Below are 18,245 nucleotides of genomic sequence, written 5' to 3'. Positions count from 1 at the left end.
CTCTGGACACGTGCTTTGGCCTTCGTCCCCCGCGAGCTTCCAGTGGCCTTTTCACGCTGGTAGTCCCCGCCAGGACCCCAGGACCCCAGGACCCCACTGTTCTCTCCCTCTGTTGTTTGGAAGTACGTGGCTGCCCTGCGTCTGCTCCCAAACGGTGGAGTGCCTGTCTGAACCCCAGCCTTCCTTCCAGCGGTCTGCCCTCTTAGAAAGGCGCCGTTATCAGTGGCAAAGCATTTCTCTCCCAGCGATACTTGGGCCACTGTCACCAAGTGTTTTGGACTGAGCTACCCCTGGTCTTGGCGAATGGTGCACCAGTCTCTGTTTTCTCTTTTTTTAAAAAAAATTTATTTATTTAATTAATTTATTTTTGGCTGCATTGGGTCTTTGTTGCTGCGCGCGGCCTTTCCCTAGTTGCGGCGAGCAGGGGCTGCTCTTCATTGCAGTGCGCGGGCTTCTCATTGTGGTGGCTTCTCTTGTTGCAGAGCACGGGCTCTAGGCACGCGGGCTTCAGTAGTTGTGGCTCGCGGGCTCTAGAGCGCAGGCTCGGTAGCTGTGGCGCACGGGCTTTGTTGCTCCGCGGCATGTGGGATCTTCCCAGACCAGGGATCAAACCCGTGTCCCCTGCATCGGCAGGCGGATTCTTAACCACTGTGCCACCAGGGAAGCCCTCTCTGTTCTCTTTTAATAACAGAAGTTTGTGTCAGCATGCAAATGTCATGGTGGTCACTGTGCTCTCTTGAAAGATGGCCACATGATTGCAGAATTGCTATTGCTACATCTATTTCAAATATAAAAATAACCCCATTAGGAAAATAAATGAGCTTTAATAATTTGAAAAATATGTTAAACAAGAGAGCCCCCGGGCAGGTCATCTAATTCTTTATCTGGTGGATGGCTCACTCCTCTCTGTTTTGGATCCGTGGACTCAGGGTTTACAGGGCTGCACCAGACCTTCTAAGCGCTGGATCCAAAGCTGTCATTTTACCAGGGAGGCCAGTGACTTCACTGGGGTCCCAGGACTACATAGTGGTCTAAGGAGATGAGCTTTGGGCCTCAAGCAGCACCTTTAAGGAGAAGCAGCCCCTCGAGCAGCCCAGGCTTTGTGGGTTACCTTTCGTATGTTTAACCTTTAGCACGGATTCCACCTGTGTCTCTTCCCTTTGCCCTTATTTTTCTTAGCACATTTAGAAGTTGAGAGCTGTGATAAGCATGTGCCAAAGGGGACACAGGTGAAGGAGGCTGGGCAGGGCAGAGGCAGGTGGGGACGGTGCAGCATCGCCCTGGAGACTGGGAGGAACACGGCAGGTGCTGTGCTGCTATCACCCGGGGCGCTGGCACAGGTCTACGGAGAGCGGTGGGGGCCTGCAGCCCGAAGCCTCCGAAACCTCCCCAGGAAGGCTGGCGGACAGCTTCTTCTTACAAAATAGCAGGAGAAAAGGCGTTTGCAGCACAGATCTGGGGGCCAGGGGTCTACAAGTAGAGAGGCTTCTTTAGACTTCCACGAGCTCAGGATGCAGGGTTTCTCATGAGCAAGGGACTGTCTTCAAGAAACTTTTGTACGTTGGTTCTCAGTTATTATTTTTTTTGCGGTACGTGGGCCTCTCACTGTTGTGGCCTCTCCCGTTGCGGAGCACAGGCTCCGGATGCGCAGGCTCAGCGGCCATGGCTCACGGGCCTAGCCGCTCCACGGCATGTGGGATCTTCCCGGACCGGGGCACAAACCCGTGTCCCCTGCATCGGCAGGCGGACTCTCAACCACTGCGCCCCCGGGAAGCCCTCTCCGTTATTCTTAAGGCATGAAATATACTGTGATGATAAAGGGAGACTTTGGCTTTTTAGCCCCAAAAGTAGATAAATTCTCTGCTTCCAAGTAAAGACTCACAGAGACATCACATGTCACCTTCCTGACAAGCACGGTGTTTGGGCCTCGTCAGGCCCCTTCCACTGGGCGTGGGGCGTGCCCCTCGCTATCTGCTCACGGCAGAGCTCCCCGGGCAGCCAAGGGGCTTCTATCCAGTGTGTCCGGGGTCCCGTCCCCTGCATCTGCTTGGTTCCAGATACAGCCCCAGAGTGAAGTTTTCTCCCGTTGCAGGATTTCATGCACATCAAACCTCAGAAACTGGCTTAGAAGTGGCGACTTGCTCACGGTTGCTCCATCCTCCAGGCGTAGGACTAGACTAGCTCCCCAGGGAAAAGCTCCTCTAACTTCACTGATTCCAGTCTGACCCGGGGACAGGCTCAGCAGGATAGGCTGTGGACCGTCGGGGGCCGGGGGATCGAAAGAGTCCAGAATTTTGGTGTCAGAAGTTGCTACTGCATCTTAACCGTGTGATTCTAGACACCTAATGGTACTTCTGAATGCTTTTTGCCAAACCGTGAAGTGAGGAGAATCACATCTCCGTCCTGGGGTTCCTGCTGGGAACCAGGTGGCTGACCACGAGTGGGTCTGCTTCCTGACCTCAGTCACCTGTGGCCTTTTACAGGACAGTGCCGGTGGAACACTGCTGCCTCCCATAGTGAAGCCCGGGGGGCTGCGTGGTCGATGGACCCAGGCCCTGTCGCCCCAGGCACGGCTGGCTGCTGTGGGGTGCAGGGGCAGCACGGCGAGGAAAGGAGGCAGGGGCTTTCTCTCCAGCCTCTCGGGGGCCCTGACTTGCCAGAGGGCCTCCCTTTTTCATCCTAGAGATCCCCTCCTCACTCTTCCCCTCCTGTGTACCTGTTCTGGCCTCACTGGTTCCCTTGCTGGTTCCTGAGATGCAGACAGTCCCACCGCAGGGCCTTGGCACTGGCCACACCCCCCTGAGTGGCATCCGCTTCATGTGATGTCCCTCAGCCCACCTCCACGCTAGGCTTCTCACCTAAGGAGTGGCCAGGAGCCTCACCGGCAGGCTGGGGTGCACAGTCGGTATGTATGTGGCAGTTCCAGCCCCTGTCATCCAGTTAGGGGATGGGGACAGGTACTGGAAGGCATAGAGGGCCTGCCTTCAAGGAGTTCGTTCTTTATTGACAAACTTACGCTTATGGATGGTGTCACCTTATCCTAAATGGGTGTGTGTTACTTCAGTGTAAGTTGGCAAAGGACACAGCTCAGGCTGCAGGTGAAACTGAGAAATGCTGGGAGGGTAGGCCGAGGCCTGGCCTTCTGATTGTATCGCTTGTCCGTATGTATGTATGTGTTTAATTATCTTTCATGCGTGTATGTGTGTGTGTATGTTTCTATCATCTATCTATCTACCTAACCCTATCATGTATCTATCACCTATCCAATCTATCTGTCTACCTATCTACCATCTAGCTATGTATTTATCGTCTATCTAGCTTACATCCATCATGCAAAGGGTGGTGGAGCTCAGGACTTGCTGGGGGTGAGGGCTGGCTCAGACCCCCTGTGAAGCTGCTGAGCCTTGAGGCTGCTGTGGGGAGTGTGGGTGCTACCCCTCCAGGCCCACCCTCACTGCCCTCTTGGGGCCTGATGTTTCCCAAGGCCTGGAAGCTGCCCAGCTCTGTGCCTTCTAGAGCAGGAAGTATCTCGCGCTCCTGTGCTAATTCTGGGGGAATTACAGAGCAAAACTAAAACGGTTCTCTTGGACCGACCTTCAGGTCAAACCAGGAGAGAGTATGGAAGGATGGGGCTTTTGGAGGAGTCTCTGTGGCTCCCTTGAAACTCAGCTTCCGTGTGTCAGGAATGACGAGGGACGTTCCCTCTCCGGCTAAGCAGCGAGGAGGGGGCGGCCTGGCGGCGAGCAGCTTGGCCTGGTCACGTCCGTGCTTGGACGTCAGCAGGTGGGGCTGGTCCGCAGGGCCCCCGTGGCCTTCCCTCCCCCCAGGGTATGGTCTTCTCTCCTGCTTTGCTTTGTCACGTGTGTTCGCACAGACCGGAGTTTGCAGAGTGAAAACGCAGAGAGGTTTGTAAGTATCGGAAGACAGAATCAATCCCTTTGTGCTGGTCGATAGTTGAGAGCAGAGGTCTCCAGTCAGCTTTGCGTACTCACCCCCACATTGGCGGCTTCCTCCCTGTTTGCCTTCCAGGAGGGCGTCTGAGTTCCGTGACTGTGGCCGTGAGGCCTGAATGCCACACCAGGAGCTGGAACTTCATCTGAGCTGACCCTGGAGGCATTACACTTTCTCTCTCCGGTTACAGAAGTGAGCTATGTTCTAAGCAGAAAGGGAAGAAAATGCACATAGAAGAAAAAATGTAACGGGACATTCCAGAAGCAAACGTCTGCCCCGTCAGCGTGCACTCTGGCCACACATTGCCAGGTGTGCGTGTATAGGAGTGAGTGGGTCTGTGTGTGAATCATGTACTCTGCACCGGTGAGCAGCCATGTGGCCGTCTGTGGTCATCAGTGCTGTTGCCGTCATAGGTCACGGCCTCTCTCCAGGCCCACACATGTGTCGCCGTCTGCAGGGTAGCGTGGTTTATCTAATGTTACTGAGGCGCTGTGGTTGACCTCTTAGGCTGTTGTCTATTTTTTGCTGTTACACACATCACAGCGCAGTGAGCGCCCCTGTCCATAGAGTCTCACGGACTTTTCCAGTAATTTCCTCAGTGTCATTCCTCACATTGCTAAGTCACATGCTTCAGACCTTTTAAGAGCATTTTATATTTACGGACAAGCTGTTTTCTAAAATGCTGAATCAGTTTACATTTGCCCAATACTTAAAAAATAAGTTTGATGCAGCGGGCAGGGAGGAGCTCACAGAAGGCAGTAGAGGAAGGAGCCTCCTGAGAGGAAGGCATTCGGGGAGATGAGACGGGGACGTCTGGGCTCTCCTCCCCCTCTGCCATCTTCGACAAGACCTCACACCTCTCGGAGCCTTGGTTTCCCCACTTCTGAAATGTGGGGATAATTCCTTCTCACAAAGTTGCTGGATGCATCTCCTGAAAGAGTGTATATATAGCCTTAGAGTATAACATAACCCTTACAACGCGTGCGCGCGCACACACACACACACACACACACACACACACACACACAGGGAAGGGTTATGTAAACTGTAAAGTAATTATAACCTGAGGGTTTTTTTTCCCTGTTGGATAAGCTTTTTTAAAAAAAAAGTGGAAAAAATTGAGAATTCCCTCAAAGTCATTAACTGGTTCTTTCAAGTAAATATCAATACGAACAATAATGATAGCAATAATGGCCGATGTTGACTGAGCGCCTCCTGTATACCAGGACATGCAGGACAAGCGTTTACCTGTGCTGGGACCGCTTACCTTGCCCCGACGGGGGATTGTTGTGCTGTCCCACGTGGGAAGCCGTCCTGCTGTTGGTCAATGGAATTGTGTCACTTGGGATCTGGAGTCTTAGGGCCGAGATGACCTGATAAGCTGTCGACCCTCCCGGGTGATGAGAGGAGCCAGTAGTTCAGGGTCTGACTTACCATTTACGATTAAACAGAGGATCAGGCTCCCATCCCTCCTTCTCGGTGAGGTTTGCGATGTGCGGGCTGGCAGGACAGGGGACTTGAGAATGACCCTTGTTTTGTCATTTGCAGACTCCGGGGGCACGCTCACCACCTGCTTCTCTGTGCTGTGACAAACCATCCAGGTGAGTGTCCATCACCGAAACTCCTTTGTGTGCCTCTGGCCTTGGGTCAGATCTCACAGAGGAAGCCTGGGCACGGTGTTATTTTATCCTGTAGTAATCTTAATGTCGTTTTCATTTTTAAAGATAAATGCTCAAAGGTGATAAATACCATGTTTGTGTCTCTTTCTGGATGTAATCTCCCAGCATTAGAAACGCTGGTTGTGGAAACATTCAATAAATAATTGTGTAGCTGTGATTTGATTGTGAAACGTAACATTGGGGATGAAGTCTTTATTTTTTAATACCAGTGTCAAAAAATGTGATTTGATTTTTTAAAGTAAACAAAACTCTTTTACATTCATGTTTGATGCATAAGGTAGAGAAGAAAAATCTTGGTGATTGTTTGAATTCGAATAAACCAATTAAAAAAATACATTTATGATACTGGGTATTTAAAGATATTGTTTCTTTCAGGCGTGATAATGGCATTGTAGATATTTCTAAAAAATCTTTGTCTTTTAGAAATAAATGCAAAAATATTTATAAGTGAAATGACATACAATATCTGGGATTTCTTCAGTGCAGTCAAAGTGATGGAGGAGGTAGCAGGGAGTGTGGGTGGAAAAAGGTTGGCTCTGTGTCAGTTTTGAAGTTGGATGACTGGGTGCCTGGAAGTTTGTTAAAACCATCTGGTGTATTTTTAAAATTTTTTCAGAATTAGGCGAGAAACCCATGTAACAAGAGTAGTAAACAAACAGCAAGTACAAACCCCTAAAGCTGGTGGTGGGGAATTTGATGGACTAAAATCGCTCTCCCGTGACTGTCCTGCACCCTTCTGTAGTTTCACTGTGGGCTGTCGCTGTCTTGGGGTTGACCCCGGCACCTCTCCGCTGGACGTTTTGCCTTCCGTCCCTGACACCACCCGCAGCCCTAGGGCCCTCTCCTGGGAGGGGCTCTGGGGCCCGTGGTCCCCAGAGCACCGTCCTAGTGATGAGTGAAGCAGAGCCTGGATGCTGCGTGCAGGAAGCATTATCCTGGGCTCACCGGGCTCCGGGCTCTCCCCACACCAGCAGCCCTCCCCTCTGCTGGCTTCATTGCTTGGCGTTTTTACCCTCCTCCAGGCCCCATCCTCCCATACCTGATGCCTGCCCTTGTCTGCACGCCCCGGGTTAACCCACGCGCGGTCTCAGCAGAGCCTGCGCACAGCCCTTCTCAGAGACGCTAGCGCTTGCCTCCCAGCTGCTGAGATTCCCTCCCAGCTCATCCCCTGCTGCAGGGCAGGCCAGCTTCCTGCCTGGGCCCGCGGGCCCTCCGCACCTGCCGCAGGACGCTACATGCCGACGGGACGAGTCACTTGCAGGTTTCTCCCAGTCTTGGCCTCTGCTCTGCCATGGGCTTCTCTCCTGCTGCCTACTCCTGCTGTGATACCCAGAGCAAGGAAGGCTCCTCCCTCCAAGGTCCAGGCTCTCTGAGCCGACGCCCGCCCACTGAGACTCTGCCTCTGCAGGTTCTCCATCAGGCCTGCTGCTCTGCCACGAGCCTCTCTTCCTCTGTGTATTCCCTGCTCGTAGCTTATAGTGCCCCAGTCATGACCGTTAAGGAAGTTGAGATGTGTGCCCTCCTGGGATGGGGCACAGTAAATTCCCAGATGCCTGTATTCAGGTCCAGGTGTGAACAGTGAGCAAATGTCCCTCGACTTCTGCTGTCCTGGCACTCAGCCCCTCCCCTGACAGCCTGCCGCGTGTCTCCCAGGCCTGCAGGGCTGAGCCCCGCCATGGAGGACGGCCGCGAGCTGGACCTCACCTACATCACCGAGCGCATCATTGCCGTGTCCTTCCCCGCGGGCTGCTCCGAGGAGTCGTACCTGCACAGCCTGCAGGAGGTGACGCGCATGCTGCGGTCCAAGCATGGGGACAACTACCTGGTGAGCGGGGACGCAGAGCGTGAGGACGGTTGAGGGGACACCAAGGGTGGGGACGTTGGGGGACACTGAGTTTGCTGAAGCTTGGCGAAGGCGCCCACATGTGTGGACTGAGGAGCTTGCGCGCGGGAAGGCAGCCTGGTCCCTGCGCAGCTCAGCGCCCTTGGGGGCCTGGTGGATGGGGAGAGGTGCCGGGGAGGGGGACGCATCGCACAGAGGCCGTACTGGCTGCCGCGCACGGCCCGCGGTGGTCTGGGGCGTCTGGGCTCCGCACTTGTGCCCCGAGGGCCGCCGGCTTCTGCCCCGGCTGCTGGGCTTGGCGTCCCCGTCTCCAAAGCCCCGTTCCTTCCCTCCTGCTGAAGCGAATCGGGGGATGGAGGGTGGGCATCCAGGAGCCGGCGTCTGTCCTGGCCCCATTTCAAACACACGTGAGGCTGTCGGATGGAGCCCCCAGTTGAGGAAGACCGCGGAAGAGCAGAGTCTTCCTGGACGGCCTCCTTGGCCCCTTGCTCTTGCGTGTTCCCTCCGTGCCAGTGCCGGTCCTGCAGCACGGCCCTGCGGCTCCGTCTTCCGCTCTTTGAGTTAAATGACAGCTTCTCGCACCTCTCCAGACCCGCCTGTAAGACCTCTTTAAACGACAGGGTAGTTATTGCCATCCTTATCGGCCTCCTGGAAGGGCTGGGCGGGTGGCCCTGGAAGCAGAGCAGGGGGAGGTGACCTCCGGGTGGCTTCCAGCAGCCCCTGCGCGGCCCAGCGGCCTTTCCCCCTGACGCCCGCCCATCCTCAGCATGGCCTGGTGACAGGCAGGGAAGGCGGGGTCCAGCCCCTGAGATCACCCCAGCCCGTCCTCGCTCCCAGAGCCGCCTGCCCTGCAGGAACGGTGTCCTCGTCCTGACACCTGGCCCAGGATGGGGGGTCCCCTCCACGCCTCGTCCTTCCTGCCCCGCGCGCTGTTCACTGAGCCCGCGAAGGCCTGGGGCCTGAGCCCCGGGAGCTGGGGCAGTTCTTCCCTCCACGCTGGCCAGAGGCCCCCTTGCAAAATGGCGAGGCTGCCGGATGCTCACCTTGTTTGGGGACAGGGACCTTTTTGAACAATCTGAAGAAAGACACACCTGTGTGTCTTCCATGGCTTCTGAGTTCAGAACCCGGGGTGAGTGCATCTCCTCCCCCGTGTACGTCTGAATTGTGTGCCCTGACAGGTGCTTGTGGGGACAGAACACCTCCCTGCCCACAGCTGTCTTGTCAGGCCACAGGCGTCGGCCCTCTGAAGAAGGTTCTAATGGGGCCCACGGTCCACAGGTGTAGGAGACAGCTTGTTCTGGGGTAGAGGAACCACGGGCCCTCACCCCAGGAGCACCCCTCCTCTCAGCTCTCCACAGTGTCCATCTCCGGAGAGAGAAGGCTGGGGAGCCCCTTCTGCTCCAATGTTGTCCTTATTTGTTCCTTTCCTCGAGGCGTGGTCAGGTTTCGCAGGCAGCTCTGCTTCTCTGTGAGCGCGCGGGTCTCTGGGCTGCCTCGGAGTGTCAGGGCCTGGGCTCCCTGAGGACCAGGTGCCCTCCTTCCCACACGTCCTTCCTCTGAAGAATCCCATGCTTTCTGGGGGCCAAGTCCAGTTCCGTAGGATCTGTGTGCTGTCATTCTTTGTTTATTTTGTTTGCTTTTCATTCTGTGACAATTATATATTTGTACATTTCAATCTTTTATAATCCTCTACATCTAGAAAGCAAGTAGCGTGTGAGAATGCAGTTGTATCCTCTTTGATTTCTGAGGACCATGTTTAGTCTAATAGCTTCTTATTTCCCCTTTGTAGGTGTTAAACCTTTCGGAAAAGAGATATGACCTTACAAAGCTTAACCCAAAGGTATGGATCTTAGCTCTTTATATTCTGAGTTTTGTTAAAGGTCCACGATGCTTATCCTGCTTGTGCAAAAAGGGTTTGTAGCAAGTCTTTGTGGAATATGACTTAGTGAGGGGTATTAGGAACTGTTCATATCCATGGCTTATTTTTTTTTATTAACACTTTTTAGTTTGAAATAGTTATAACTTCACAGGAAAATGCAAAAAGAATACAGGGAGATCCCACATACCCCTGGCCCAGTCTTCCCCAGTGGTACTGTCTTGCATAACTTATAGTAAAATATTAATGCCAGGAAGTTTATATTGGTACCATCCACAGATTGCATGCAACTTCCGCTGGGTTTACGTGCAGCAGCTGTGTGTGTGTGTGTGTGTGTGTGTGTGTGTGTGGTTCTGTGCCATCTCAAATATGTAGATTTGTGTCACCACCACTGCGATCAAATCCAGAACATTTTCACCTCAAAGATCTTCCTGCCACCTCTGTACATCCATGCACTCCCTCTCTGTCCATTATTCTTTTTAACAGCAAAGATTTAGGGGGAAATTTTTAAGATTGCATAAGCATAAGTTATGGTATATATGGTATATGTATGCATACCGTATTCCATATGTTGGAACATTTTGCAGCCATTAGGATAAAAAAAGTAGTAACATGGTGAATTCCCTGTTTTAATGCTCGTTAACAAGGGCAGAGTATAGAATTTATGTATTTGCTAAATGTACATAGAAAAAAGAGTGTAAGGGATTCACCAGAACAGGCTTTTGCTCTGAGTGGTGGAAGGGGTGTAGGCCTTTCCCTGCTTCCAGCGGTTTTCTGAATTTTTCCATCATTTTACACAATTTCTATTGCTTTTATAATAAGGCAGAGCTCTGCATTCCCCTCCCCTCTTAAAAAAGTAAATGGAAAGCAAAAATAACAGCACTGCGTGGCCCTCAGTTTTAGAGCTGGGAATGTGTCAGGTGGCTCAGAGATGCCATGTTTTGCCCACAGACCTGCCAGGTTCCTTATCTCGTGATGATGACTTTCTTTGTTCCTGAATTGTAACCGAGGTTTGAAGGCCTTCCTCCCTCCCTCCTGGGCACATTCCTCTCCTTTGGGGAGTGTCACGTGTGATAGGCATCTCCCTCTGAGAAGTTATCTGCCCTTTGTGTGGAGGAATGGCTCTCAGCGTTTTCCCAAACTGCGATTTTCGTCTGAAGGGAGGAATTTTGGCAACCCCTGCCAAGAACTCCTGTTTCAGATCTTGCCAGGCCTGGGCCTCTTTCCCCATGAGCCACGCACCATTAGCGGCAAAGCCCTTTCTAGAATTGTCATTCCAGCTGCAGAAAAGCAGATAAGACCCGGGAGTAGATGTCTCCTGGGGAAAACATAATCCTTCATATTTTTCTTTCCAGTAAAGGAGCCATAATTCCCACTAAGTTTTAGAAAAGGAGCATGCAGCGTTGTTCTTTACTCTAAAATGAAATACTTTGGTAAATTAAAAAAAACTATCATGAGATGGCTTCGTAGGGCTTCTGGAGATGGACACCAGGAACCCTCCTCTCTCTCCCCGCAGATTCTGGACGTGGGCTGGCCAGAGCTGCACGCGCCGCCCCTGGATAAGGTGTGTACCATCTGCAAGGCGCAGGAGGCCTGGCTGAACAGCGACCCCCAGCACGTGGTCGTCATTCACTGCAGGGTGAGCACCCGCTCGGGGGCCCAGGGGGCCCACCTTTTCACTCTAACTTCCAGCTTCTTTAGGGGTTTGTGGTTAGGTTTTCATACTTATTCTAAGGGTGGGGGGCGGGGAGAGTCATCCAGTCTCCCAGAGTGTGGCTTCAGAATGTATAGGATGGAGGTCCCTGAATGCATAGCTGCACATGGTGAAGCTAAGGTTAGGGACCCCTGGGAGGGAATCCTTTCATTTTCATGCATTTTTGTTTTGCATGGGAAGTGCTTTTTAAAAAGTGAAGGGGGCTATTAAGATGCACGGCATTGGGCTCTGTGCCGCCTGAGGTGTGCTAGTCGACTGGCTTGGCATTGTGGGCAGGATGCTGCTGCAGCAGGCTTATGGTCCTTTCCAAGCAGGTCAGCCCGAAGGGGACGTGACATGTCTACCCTTGCAGGGTGCCCGGGGCTGGCTGTGAGCACAGCAGCGCATCGTCCTGGCTGCGCTGACCTGCTTTGCACCCCTCCCTCCTCCTACTGCCCTCCCATCTTCTGGAACCTACCTCTCCTCTTACTTCTCCAGTTTCTCAACTGTCTTGGATTGTCCGTAGCCTTTTCCTGTACTACCGTGGATTCCTCAGATCTGATCCGTTTTCCCAGACACCTGGAGCTCATGCAGCATGTGGGAGGAATGCTTTGAGAAGGGGGGGCGGGGAGTGCAGTGGCTGGGTCTCCTTCCCAGAAGAAGGGGGCTGCTCCCTGCCCTGTATCTTTTACACCAAATTCTTATGACCATCAGGACGTCTCGAAAAAATAGACATTTCCACCTTAATGTGTTTCTTCCTTCAGACTTTTCACACTCAAAAGCTGCACAAAAACCCTTTGCGTTAGGGACCTTAGTGTAAAAGAACCTTCCCTTCGAATGATCAGACTTGCTGTGTGAGTTTCCTGCAAGGGCACTGAGATCTGCCTGTAGAATGAGGAGGGTAGACAGTGGCTGACCATGTTCAGAGCTCCCACGCTTGGGGCATCTGAGGGTCACTTGGCCCGGAGGAAAAGCCACTGGGCGCACACAGTGCGTTTGCCGCTCTCTGCTTTTATCCCTTCTTCTGACATCTAACTTGATCGCATTCTCCCTCAGACAGCCAGGGAGCCCCGTTAGTTCTCTTACTAAGTTAAGTTAACCAGAGCTTTTATTCAAGGATTGTGTTATATTGAGGAGCTTCTCTCCACATTTGTGTTTTGGTGAAAACTTAAAGAAAGAGACTTTTTTTTAAAAAAACAAAACCAATTCTTGTCAATTAAAAAACGTCTGTATTTTTCATTGGGCTTGGCTTGGTGATTTTGACACAGTGAGGATAATACTGATGGGCCACTGTTGCCTAAGATCCCTTCACAGGCCTGTGAAGCAGTGGTCCCTAACCCACCCGGAGCAGCTGCAGTGCCTGACCCTGGGGAGAAATGCCCGCCCGGTGCACCCAGACCTGCTGCCGGCTGTGTCTCCAGAGGATTCTGGTCCCTGGACCTTGAGACGCACCCCCTTCACCATGCATTCCATTTCAGTTCACTTTTTTAATGAAACAAATTATAATATTATTTACAACATCCGGGCCACAAGTGATGAACTTAGGTCACAGAGTTCTCTAAAACGTGTCCCTCTTCTAAACTACGCTTGCCTCTTGGGAAAAGTCTTGTTGGTGGGATTAAACTGGAACATGTTGAAACTTTTGGGGAACAGTTTGCTCATCTCTTGCCCTAATTCTGGTGGCCTATGAACCCTTTCCAAGATGAGCTAGAAAACATGCCATGAGAGAGAAACCCTCTTGTGATTTGAACTTAAGGGAACATTAAGGGAAGTTCATCATAGTTGCCGCGGGGGGTGAGATTGCTGACTTTCCCCAAAACCTGCTAGCCCTGCAGAATGTGCTCTTACTGCCAGGAGTGCCAGGAATACCGTCTTGGCCTGGGGAGGGCAGACTAAGGCCAGACTGTGAGACCCCTGTCTCCCTGCCGGATACAAAGGGTGGTGTTTGTTTCCCAAGTCCCCCCTCACACTAGTTTGGAGTAGATATTGCCTGCGGTTCTTCTGGACAGTTTCACCCACCTCCACACGGTTTAGTTTTGAGTTGCTGGTGGAGGATACTCGCTGGGACTTGTGTAGTCAGCGATTCTGATTTTTGTTAAGAGCAGACAAAAGCTGTTCCAGTCCTAAAGAATGTTGTTTGTGCTCGAAGACTTCCTGTGCGTACGTAACGAAAAGCACTGGAGATGGGGGCAGTGAAGCCGCCCCGCGTGCCTGACTTGACGGCGCTGTTGTTCCCTGCAGGTGAATTTATACAAGAAACATACCAGTAGCTGCGCAGTGACAACTGCAGGTGCCAGGGTTCAGCAGTGAAGGGCTGATTGTGTGTCTGCACTGAGTTTCTGTAAGGCATGCCCTTGATGAGACAGAGAGGAGATCGCTCCTGGGTGACAGTCACACGCCAGATTTGGACCTGAATTTCCTCCATCATTCCCTTTCAAGAGTAGACGTACGATCTGCACGTTGTTGTCACAGCCATGGTGGCTCATGGGATTCTAGATCAGGGCTTGCTGGCTCTTCTTGAAAGACCCAGACGGGACTTTCAAGGCTTTGGGGCACCACAGTCTACTTCCACCTGCCACTGCCATGTGGAAATAGCTCCTAAACAAACAGGCGTGCTGGGTCCCAATCAAACCTTATTTATGAACACTGACATTTGGACTTCATATGATTTTCATGTGTCATTGGAATATTATTCTTTTGATTTTTCTTCAACTGTTTAAAAATGTTAAGATGGCTCTTAACTCTTAGGGACACAAGTGGTGGGCAGAAGTGGGCTGGTGGGCTGTGGTTTGCTGGTCGCCGTTGTGGGTCATGGCAGTGTGTTTCAGAACGTGGCAGTCCACGGTTCTGGTCGAGGTGGCCTGTCACGGAGCTGTGGTGCTTCCAGACACCTTCTCCTGTTGGCAATGTTGGTCCGAGGCCCTGCCGGGCTGCCTTGTCCGGGCTGTGCATGTCTGTGGTTACGGATCGAGTGATGCATTTTCCATAACGCTGCCTCGGTTGAGGGTCCCCTGTGTGTGACAGGGCAGGGCTGGGTAGGTGGTGACAGTGATGCTGGCAGCACCCTGGGATCTGCTGTCCTGCTACTCTGGACGTCTCAGGGCTCTGTGTGCAGCCCTCAAAGCCCTCTCAGCCTGTGAGTGGGGCGTTCGGGTCTCTCTCACCTGGGTGATTAAGTCACGCTAATTGCTTCCACCCAACACAGTTTTTTCCAGCCTCACTGGGAAATGAGGAACTGACTGGCCGCCTCTGTGCAGACCTGCCCTCGGGAGTGTCCTCGGATGTCCCGGATAGCACCTGCTCCTGCTATCAGCACCCCATATGTGTGTTCTTTGCTGAGTTGGGTGCTGCCGTCCCCCAGAACAGGGACCAGAGGGGGGTAACGCTGGCTTCCCCTCCGAGGCAGGCTCTTTGCCATCCCGTGAATGAACGAGTGCTTTCCTGTTCTAATGACCTCTCTTGTCTCCTGCAGGGCGGAAAGGGACGCATCGGCGTGGTCATATCATCTTACATGCACTTCACCAATGTCTCTGCCAGGTAAGAGGGAAGCGTCCTCACCGCCGTGGGCATAGGGATGCTCTGAGGCTGGGTGGGCGGGAGGCGGTCAGCCTGGGAGCTGACCTGGAGGCCGAGGCTCGTGTCCCTGGTGCCTAGAAGCTCAGCTGCAGCTAAGGGTTTGCACTTGTGAGAAAGACACTTTCGTAGGTGTGCAGTGATTCACACTGAAGACTTCATGGAGGCGTCAAAGATAAAGTGAGTGCACTGTCATTCTCTGACAAGAACGATAGGGACAAACATTACCGTTAGTAAAGAAGAGCAGTGCTGTCTCACTGGATGCCTCAAATTCTGTACATGGCTGTGGCCACGGCCGCCATGGTTTGCATGCATGGCTGCCATGTTTGTATGCAGTGGGCCTCTGGGAAGCACTTTGCACGTTTCCTTTTTGTTGCTTAATCCTCCCAGGTAATCTAGGAGCGAGCCGTCATTGCTCCCACTTCACAGATGAGGAAACTGAGGCTTGGTGGACTGAGGCAGCTTGCTTATGATCTCATGGCCCGTGAGCGGGAAGCCTGGTCTGGCCCGGTTCTCAGGAGGTGCGCCGTGGGCGTGTGGGTGCCGCCAACAGGAGGCCGGTCCCGTCCACTGGAGACGACAGGCACCGCGAGGCCAGTGAGTGAGGCAGCGGCCGCGTGCCAGCCCTCCTGGCGCTGGCCGTGCTGGTGGACCCAGATGCCCTTTCCGAGCACACGTCTCCACTCGCACTGAGACCCAGTTCAGAAATATCATTCTTTATGGGTTTTGCATCTGCGTTGGCTCTCTCTGTTCAATGGCCACTTTGTGAAGCATGAACCACTCCATTCTGAGGAAATATAAGCCCATTCATATTAGCCGATAAACCCTTTCCTTTCTAGCATTAAGGAGTGAAATTTGACTTTCCAAATGTTTTCTCTGGAAACAAACTGGGGAGCCCATTGCTTGCCAGGCAGGAAACCCAACCCCAGAGCAAAAATGAGATCCTTTCTTGGTGATAATAAGTACTTGTGTGTGTGCCAGACAAATTGAGATTCCTGGTCACGTCACATCCCTCTGCTGAGCCAAAGACATTTGGTCAGAGAGCAGACCTCACCTGCTCACAACAGCGCAGCTCTGTCTGGAACCAGAGTTCCACGCGCCATGGGCAGTCTTGGCATCTTTGGAAAGCATGGAGGCTAAGCCTTAGTCACTTAAAGCTTATCAATGACACTGTCTCTAAATGCACCACTTTTTCTGAATAATAGAAGTGTGTCTCAGCTTCACGTGTCAGGCAACTCACATGAAAGGCTCTAAGCCTCAGGGTCCTCACCTGGGAAGCGGGGACGATGGCTGTGCCTCACAGGGTTTTGTGACAATTCAGTGTGTCGTTTCGTGTAAGACAGTTGGAATAGCATCGGTGCTGGTATTAGCTGCTGTTAACGCTGCTGGTACTATTAGGACTAACAGTATGAATAGATGAATAGAATATTATGTATTTTAGCATTTACCAATTCTGCCTATCCAGGTCGTTTGCAGGTTTTCTTTAGAATTTCAGTTGCTTCCGTCTAATGATCTTGTACGCTAAAGCATGCCGTGATGACAAATTCTCCTCGATACATCTTTGATCATTTCTACTATTTTCCCCTTAGATACTGTTTTCAGAAGTAATCATGGCGAGCAGACGTTTTTAAGGCCTTTGTCACAAACTGTGTCCAGATCAAAACAGACACTTCAAGTCACAAAGTAAAGTAGGAAGAACATTCTGGTACCAGCACCAGAAAGATAAGAGTTCATAAAGATGGAGTTGTTGCTAATATTATGAATACTGTTAACAATATTAATGCTGAACATAAACCTTGACCAAAATGCATTATCAGCATTTAATAAAACGAGCGAATTCCAGAAAAAGGAATACTTTTAAATGTATAGGTGAGGGACTTCCCTGGTGGTCCAGTGGTTAAGACTTTGCCATCCAGTGCAGGGGGGTGGGAGTTTGATCCCTGGTTGGGGAGCTAAGATCCCACATGCCTCACAGCCAAAGAACCAAAACATAAAACAGAAGCAATATTGTAACAAATTCAATAAAGACTTTTAAAAAATGGTCCACATAAAAAAAAAAAATAAATAAAATATATAGGTGAATGTGTAACTATACTTTTTACTCTGAAAAACTTACGTGCTCTGTATGTTAAATATTCAGTGCTTAAGTGACCCTTGCTTTTGTGCACCCCTGCCAGCCCAGCCCCTTATGTAGACAACGTTATTATTTTAGATGGTTATTTAGATAGGACAGCGGGCCTGTGCCCACAGGTGAGAAACGGCAGGCAGGTGACTCTCCCACCTGCCGGACATGCTGCACAGAAAGTGCCACATCCTAGGATCGGGTGCTGCTGTTTCAGGGGGGACTCCAGACCTTGCAAGCCTGGCTTCCACTTGGCCCTGAACGTCTTCCTGGGGGAGGTGAGGCCCTAGAAGAGACGCTAAAGTGGATTTTCCCCGGGGAGGGGGTGTAGCAAAATGGAGCTCTTAGTGGGTGCCAGCCACTCAGAACAGCCTCGGGGCCTGTCTCATGTCACTCCCCACAACCCGGCCTCCTGCGGTGGCCATGGAGTTAAAGCGTGTGCGCTCTCTCTCTCTCTCTCTCTCTCTGCTTCCCCAGTGCTGACCAAGCCCTCGACAGATTTGCAATGAAGAAATTTTATGATGATAAACTTTCAGCTTTAATGCAGCCGTCCCAGAAACGGTATGTATCTGTCCCAGAGCCAGAGTGAAAAAGTGAATGAGATTTTACGTTTAAAAGCGTGTGTGTGGGGATGGGATGAATTGGGAGATTGGGACTGACATAAATATACTACCATGTGTAAAAGAGATAGCTAGTGGGAACCTGCTGTATAGCGCAGGGAGCTCAGCTGGGTGCTCTGTGGTGGCCTGGATGGGTGGGATCGGGGGGCGGGTCCAAGAGGGAGAGGATATATGTATACATGTAGCTGATTCACTTCCTTGCGCAGTGAAACCAGCACAACATTGTAAAGCAATTGTACTCCAAAGTAAAAAAAAAAAAAATGTAGGGACGGAAGACGCACCTCTCCTGACCAGCCAAGATTAGGAGGGAAGGGATTCTTGGTGTCCAGTGATGAAGGATGAGCCACCCTGCGTGTGGGTGCCGGGGGGCCCCTGGCTGGCTCCGGCGTGGACGCAGGGCTCCCTCCCCACACGCTTAGCCATCGGGTCTTCCCGATGGCTCTCTGCTGGTGTTGGTGCCATTTCTGTATTGGGACTGGCTGCTGTCTCCTGGACCAGGGATCTGTGAACTGTGTCTGGATGGCGGATGCTCTGGGCTTTGCAGGTCACGTGGTCTCTGTCATGGCCACTCTAACAGATGGTCTGTGGGCAGTAGGAAGCAGGTGAAAGCAGCTTATGTCCAGTAAAGCTGTCGACACACACAAGTTTGTTGATGGCCAGCTTCAAAGGCCCAGGAGTCTTCTCTCTCCTCGGCCTCCCCTGGCCCACCTCCCCTTCTCTCCTGCTCGGCGTGGCCCCTGGCACATGCTGCAGAGGGACCCTGGGGAGCAGACTTCCTCTTGCCGCCTGCTCCCAGGCGAATCCACGCTGTCACCAGGCCCAGGTGGAGAAGAACCAGAGGAGGGTCAGGTGTGTGGCCTGAGAAGAGCCAGTGGCCACTTGCCTTCC

At 52.1% G+C, this 18,245-nt stretch overlaps 1 protein-coding gene across 7 annotated transcripts in view; it reads left to right on the top strand.

The window, feature by feature from the left end:
- TNS3 (tensin 3) overlaps positions 1-18,245 on the top strand; it is a 226,005-nt gene that overhangs the window by 93,705 nt on the left and 114,055 nt on the right. For 4 of the 7 annotated variants that reach the window (XM_089917889.1, XM_089917887.1, XM_089917886.1 and 1 more), the window contains 6 exons: positions 5,500-5,552; positions 7,284-7,455; positions 9,263-9,313; positions 10,866-10,988; positions 14,515-14,579; positions 17,215-17,298. In XM_089917889.1, coding sequence (XP_089774015.1) covers positions 7,306-7,455; positions 9,263-9,313; positions 10,866-10,988; positions 14,515-14,579; positions 17,215-17,298 — 473 coding nt within the window. In that variant the 5' untranslated portion in view covers positions 5,500-5,552; positions 7,284-7,305. Of the gene's footprint in view, positions 1-4,029; positions 4,261-5,499; positions 5,553-7,283; positions 7,456-9,262; positions 9,314-10,865; positions 10,989-14,514; positions 14,580-17,214; positions 17,299-18,245 lie in introns of all 7 variants that reach the window. The other 3 variants (XM_089917884.1, XM_030761484.2, XM_089917885.1) reach the window with 2 other exon arrangements.

The sequence above is a fragment of the Delphinapterus leucas genome, chromosome 9 (genome assembly GCF_059928025.1).
Source record: "Delphinapterus leucas isolate spDelLeu-1000000601 "Yukka" chromosome 9, BTC_Dleu_Yukka2, whole genome shotgun sequence".
Taxonomy (NCBI): Eukaryota; Metazoa; Chordata; class Mammalia; order Artiodactyla; family Monodontidae; genus Delphinapterus; species Delphinapterus leucas.
Note: the sequence above shows the minus strand (reverse complement) of the source record. Positions and strands in the feature narration are given on the sequence as shown.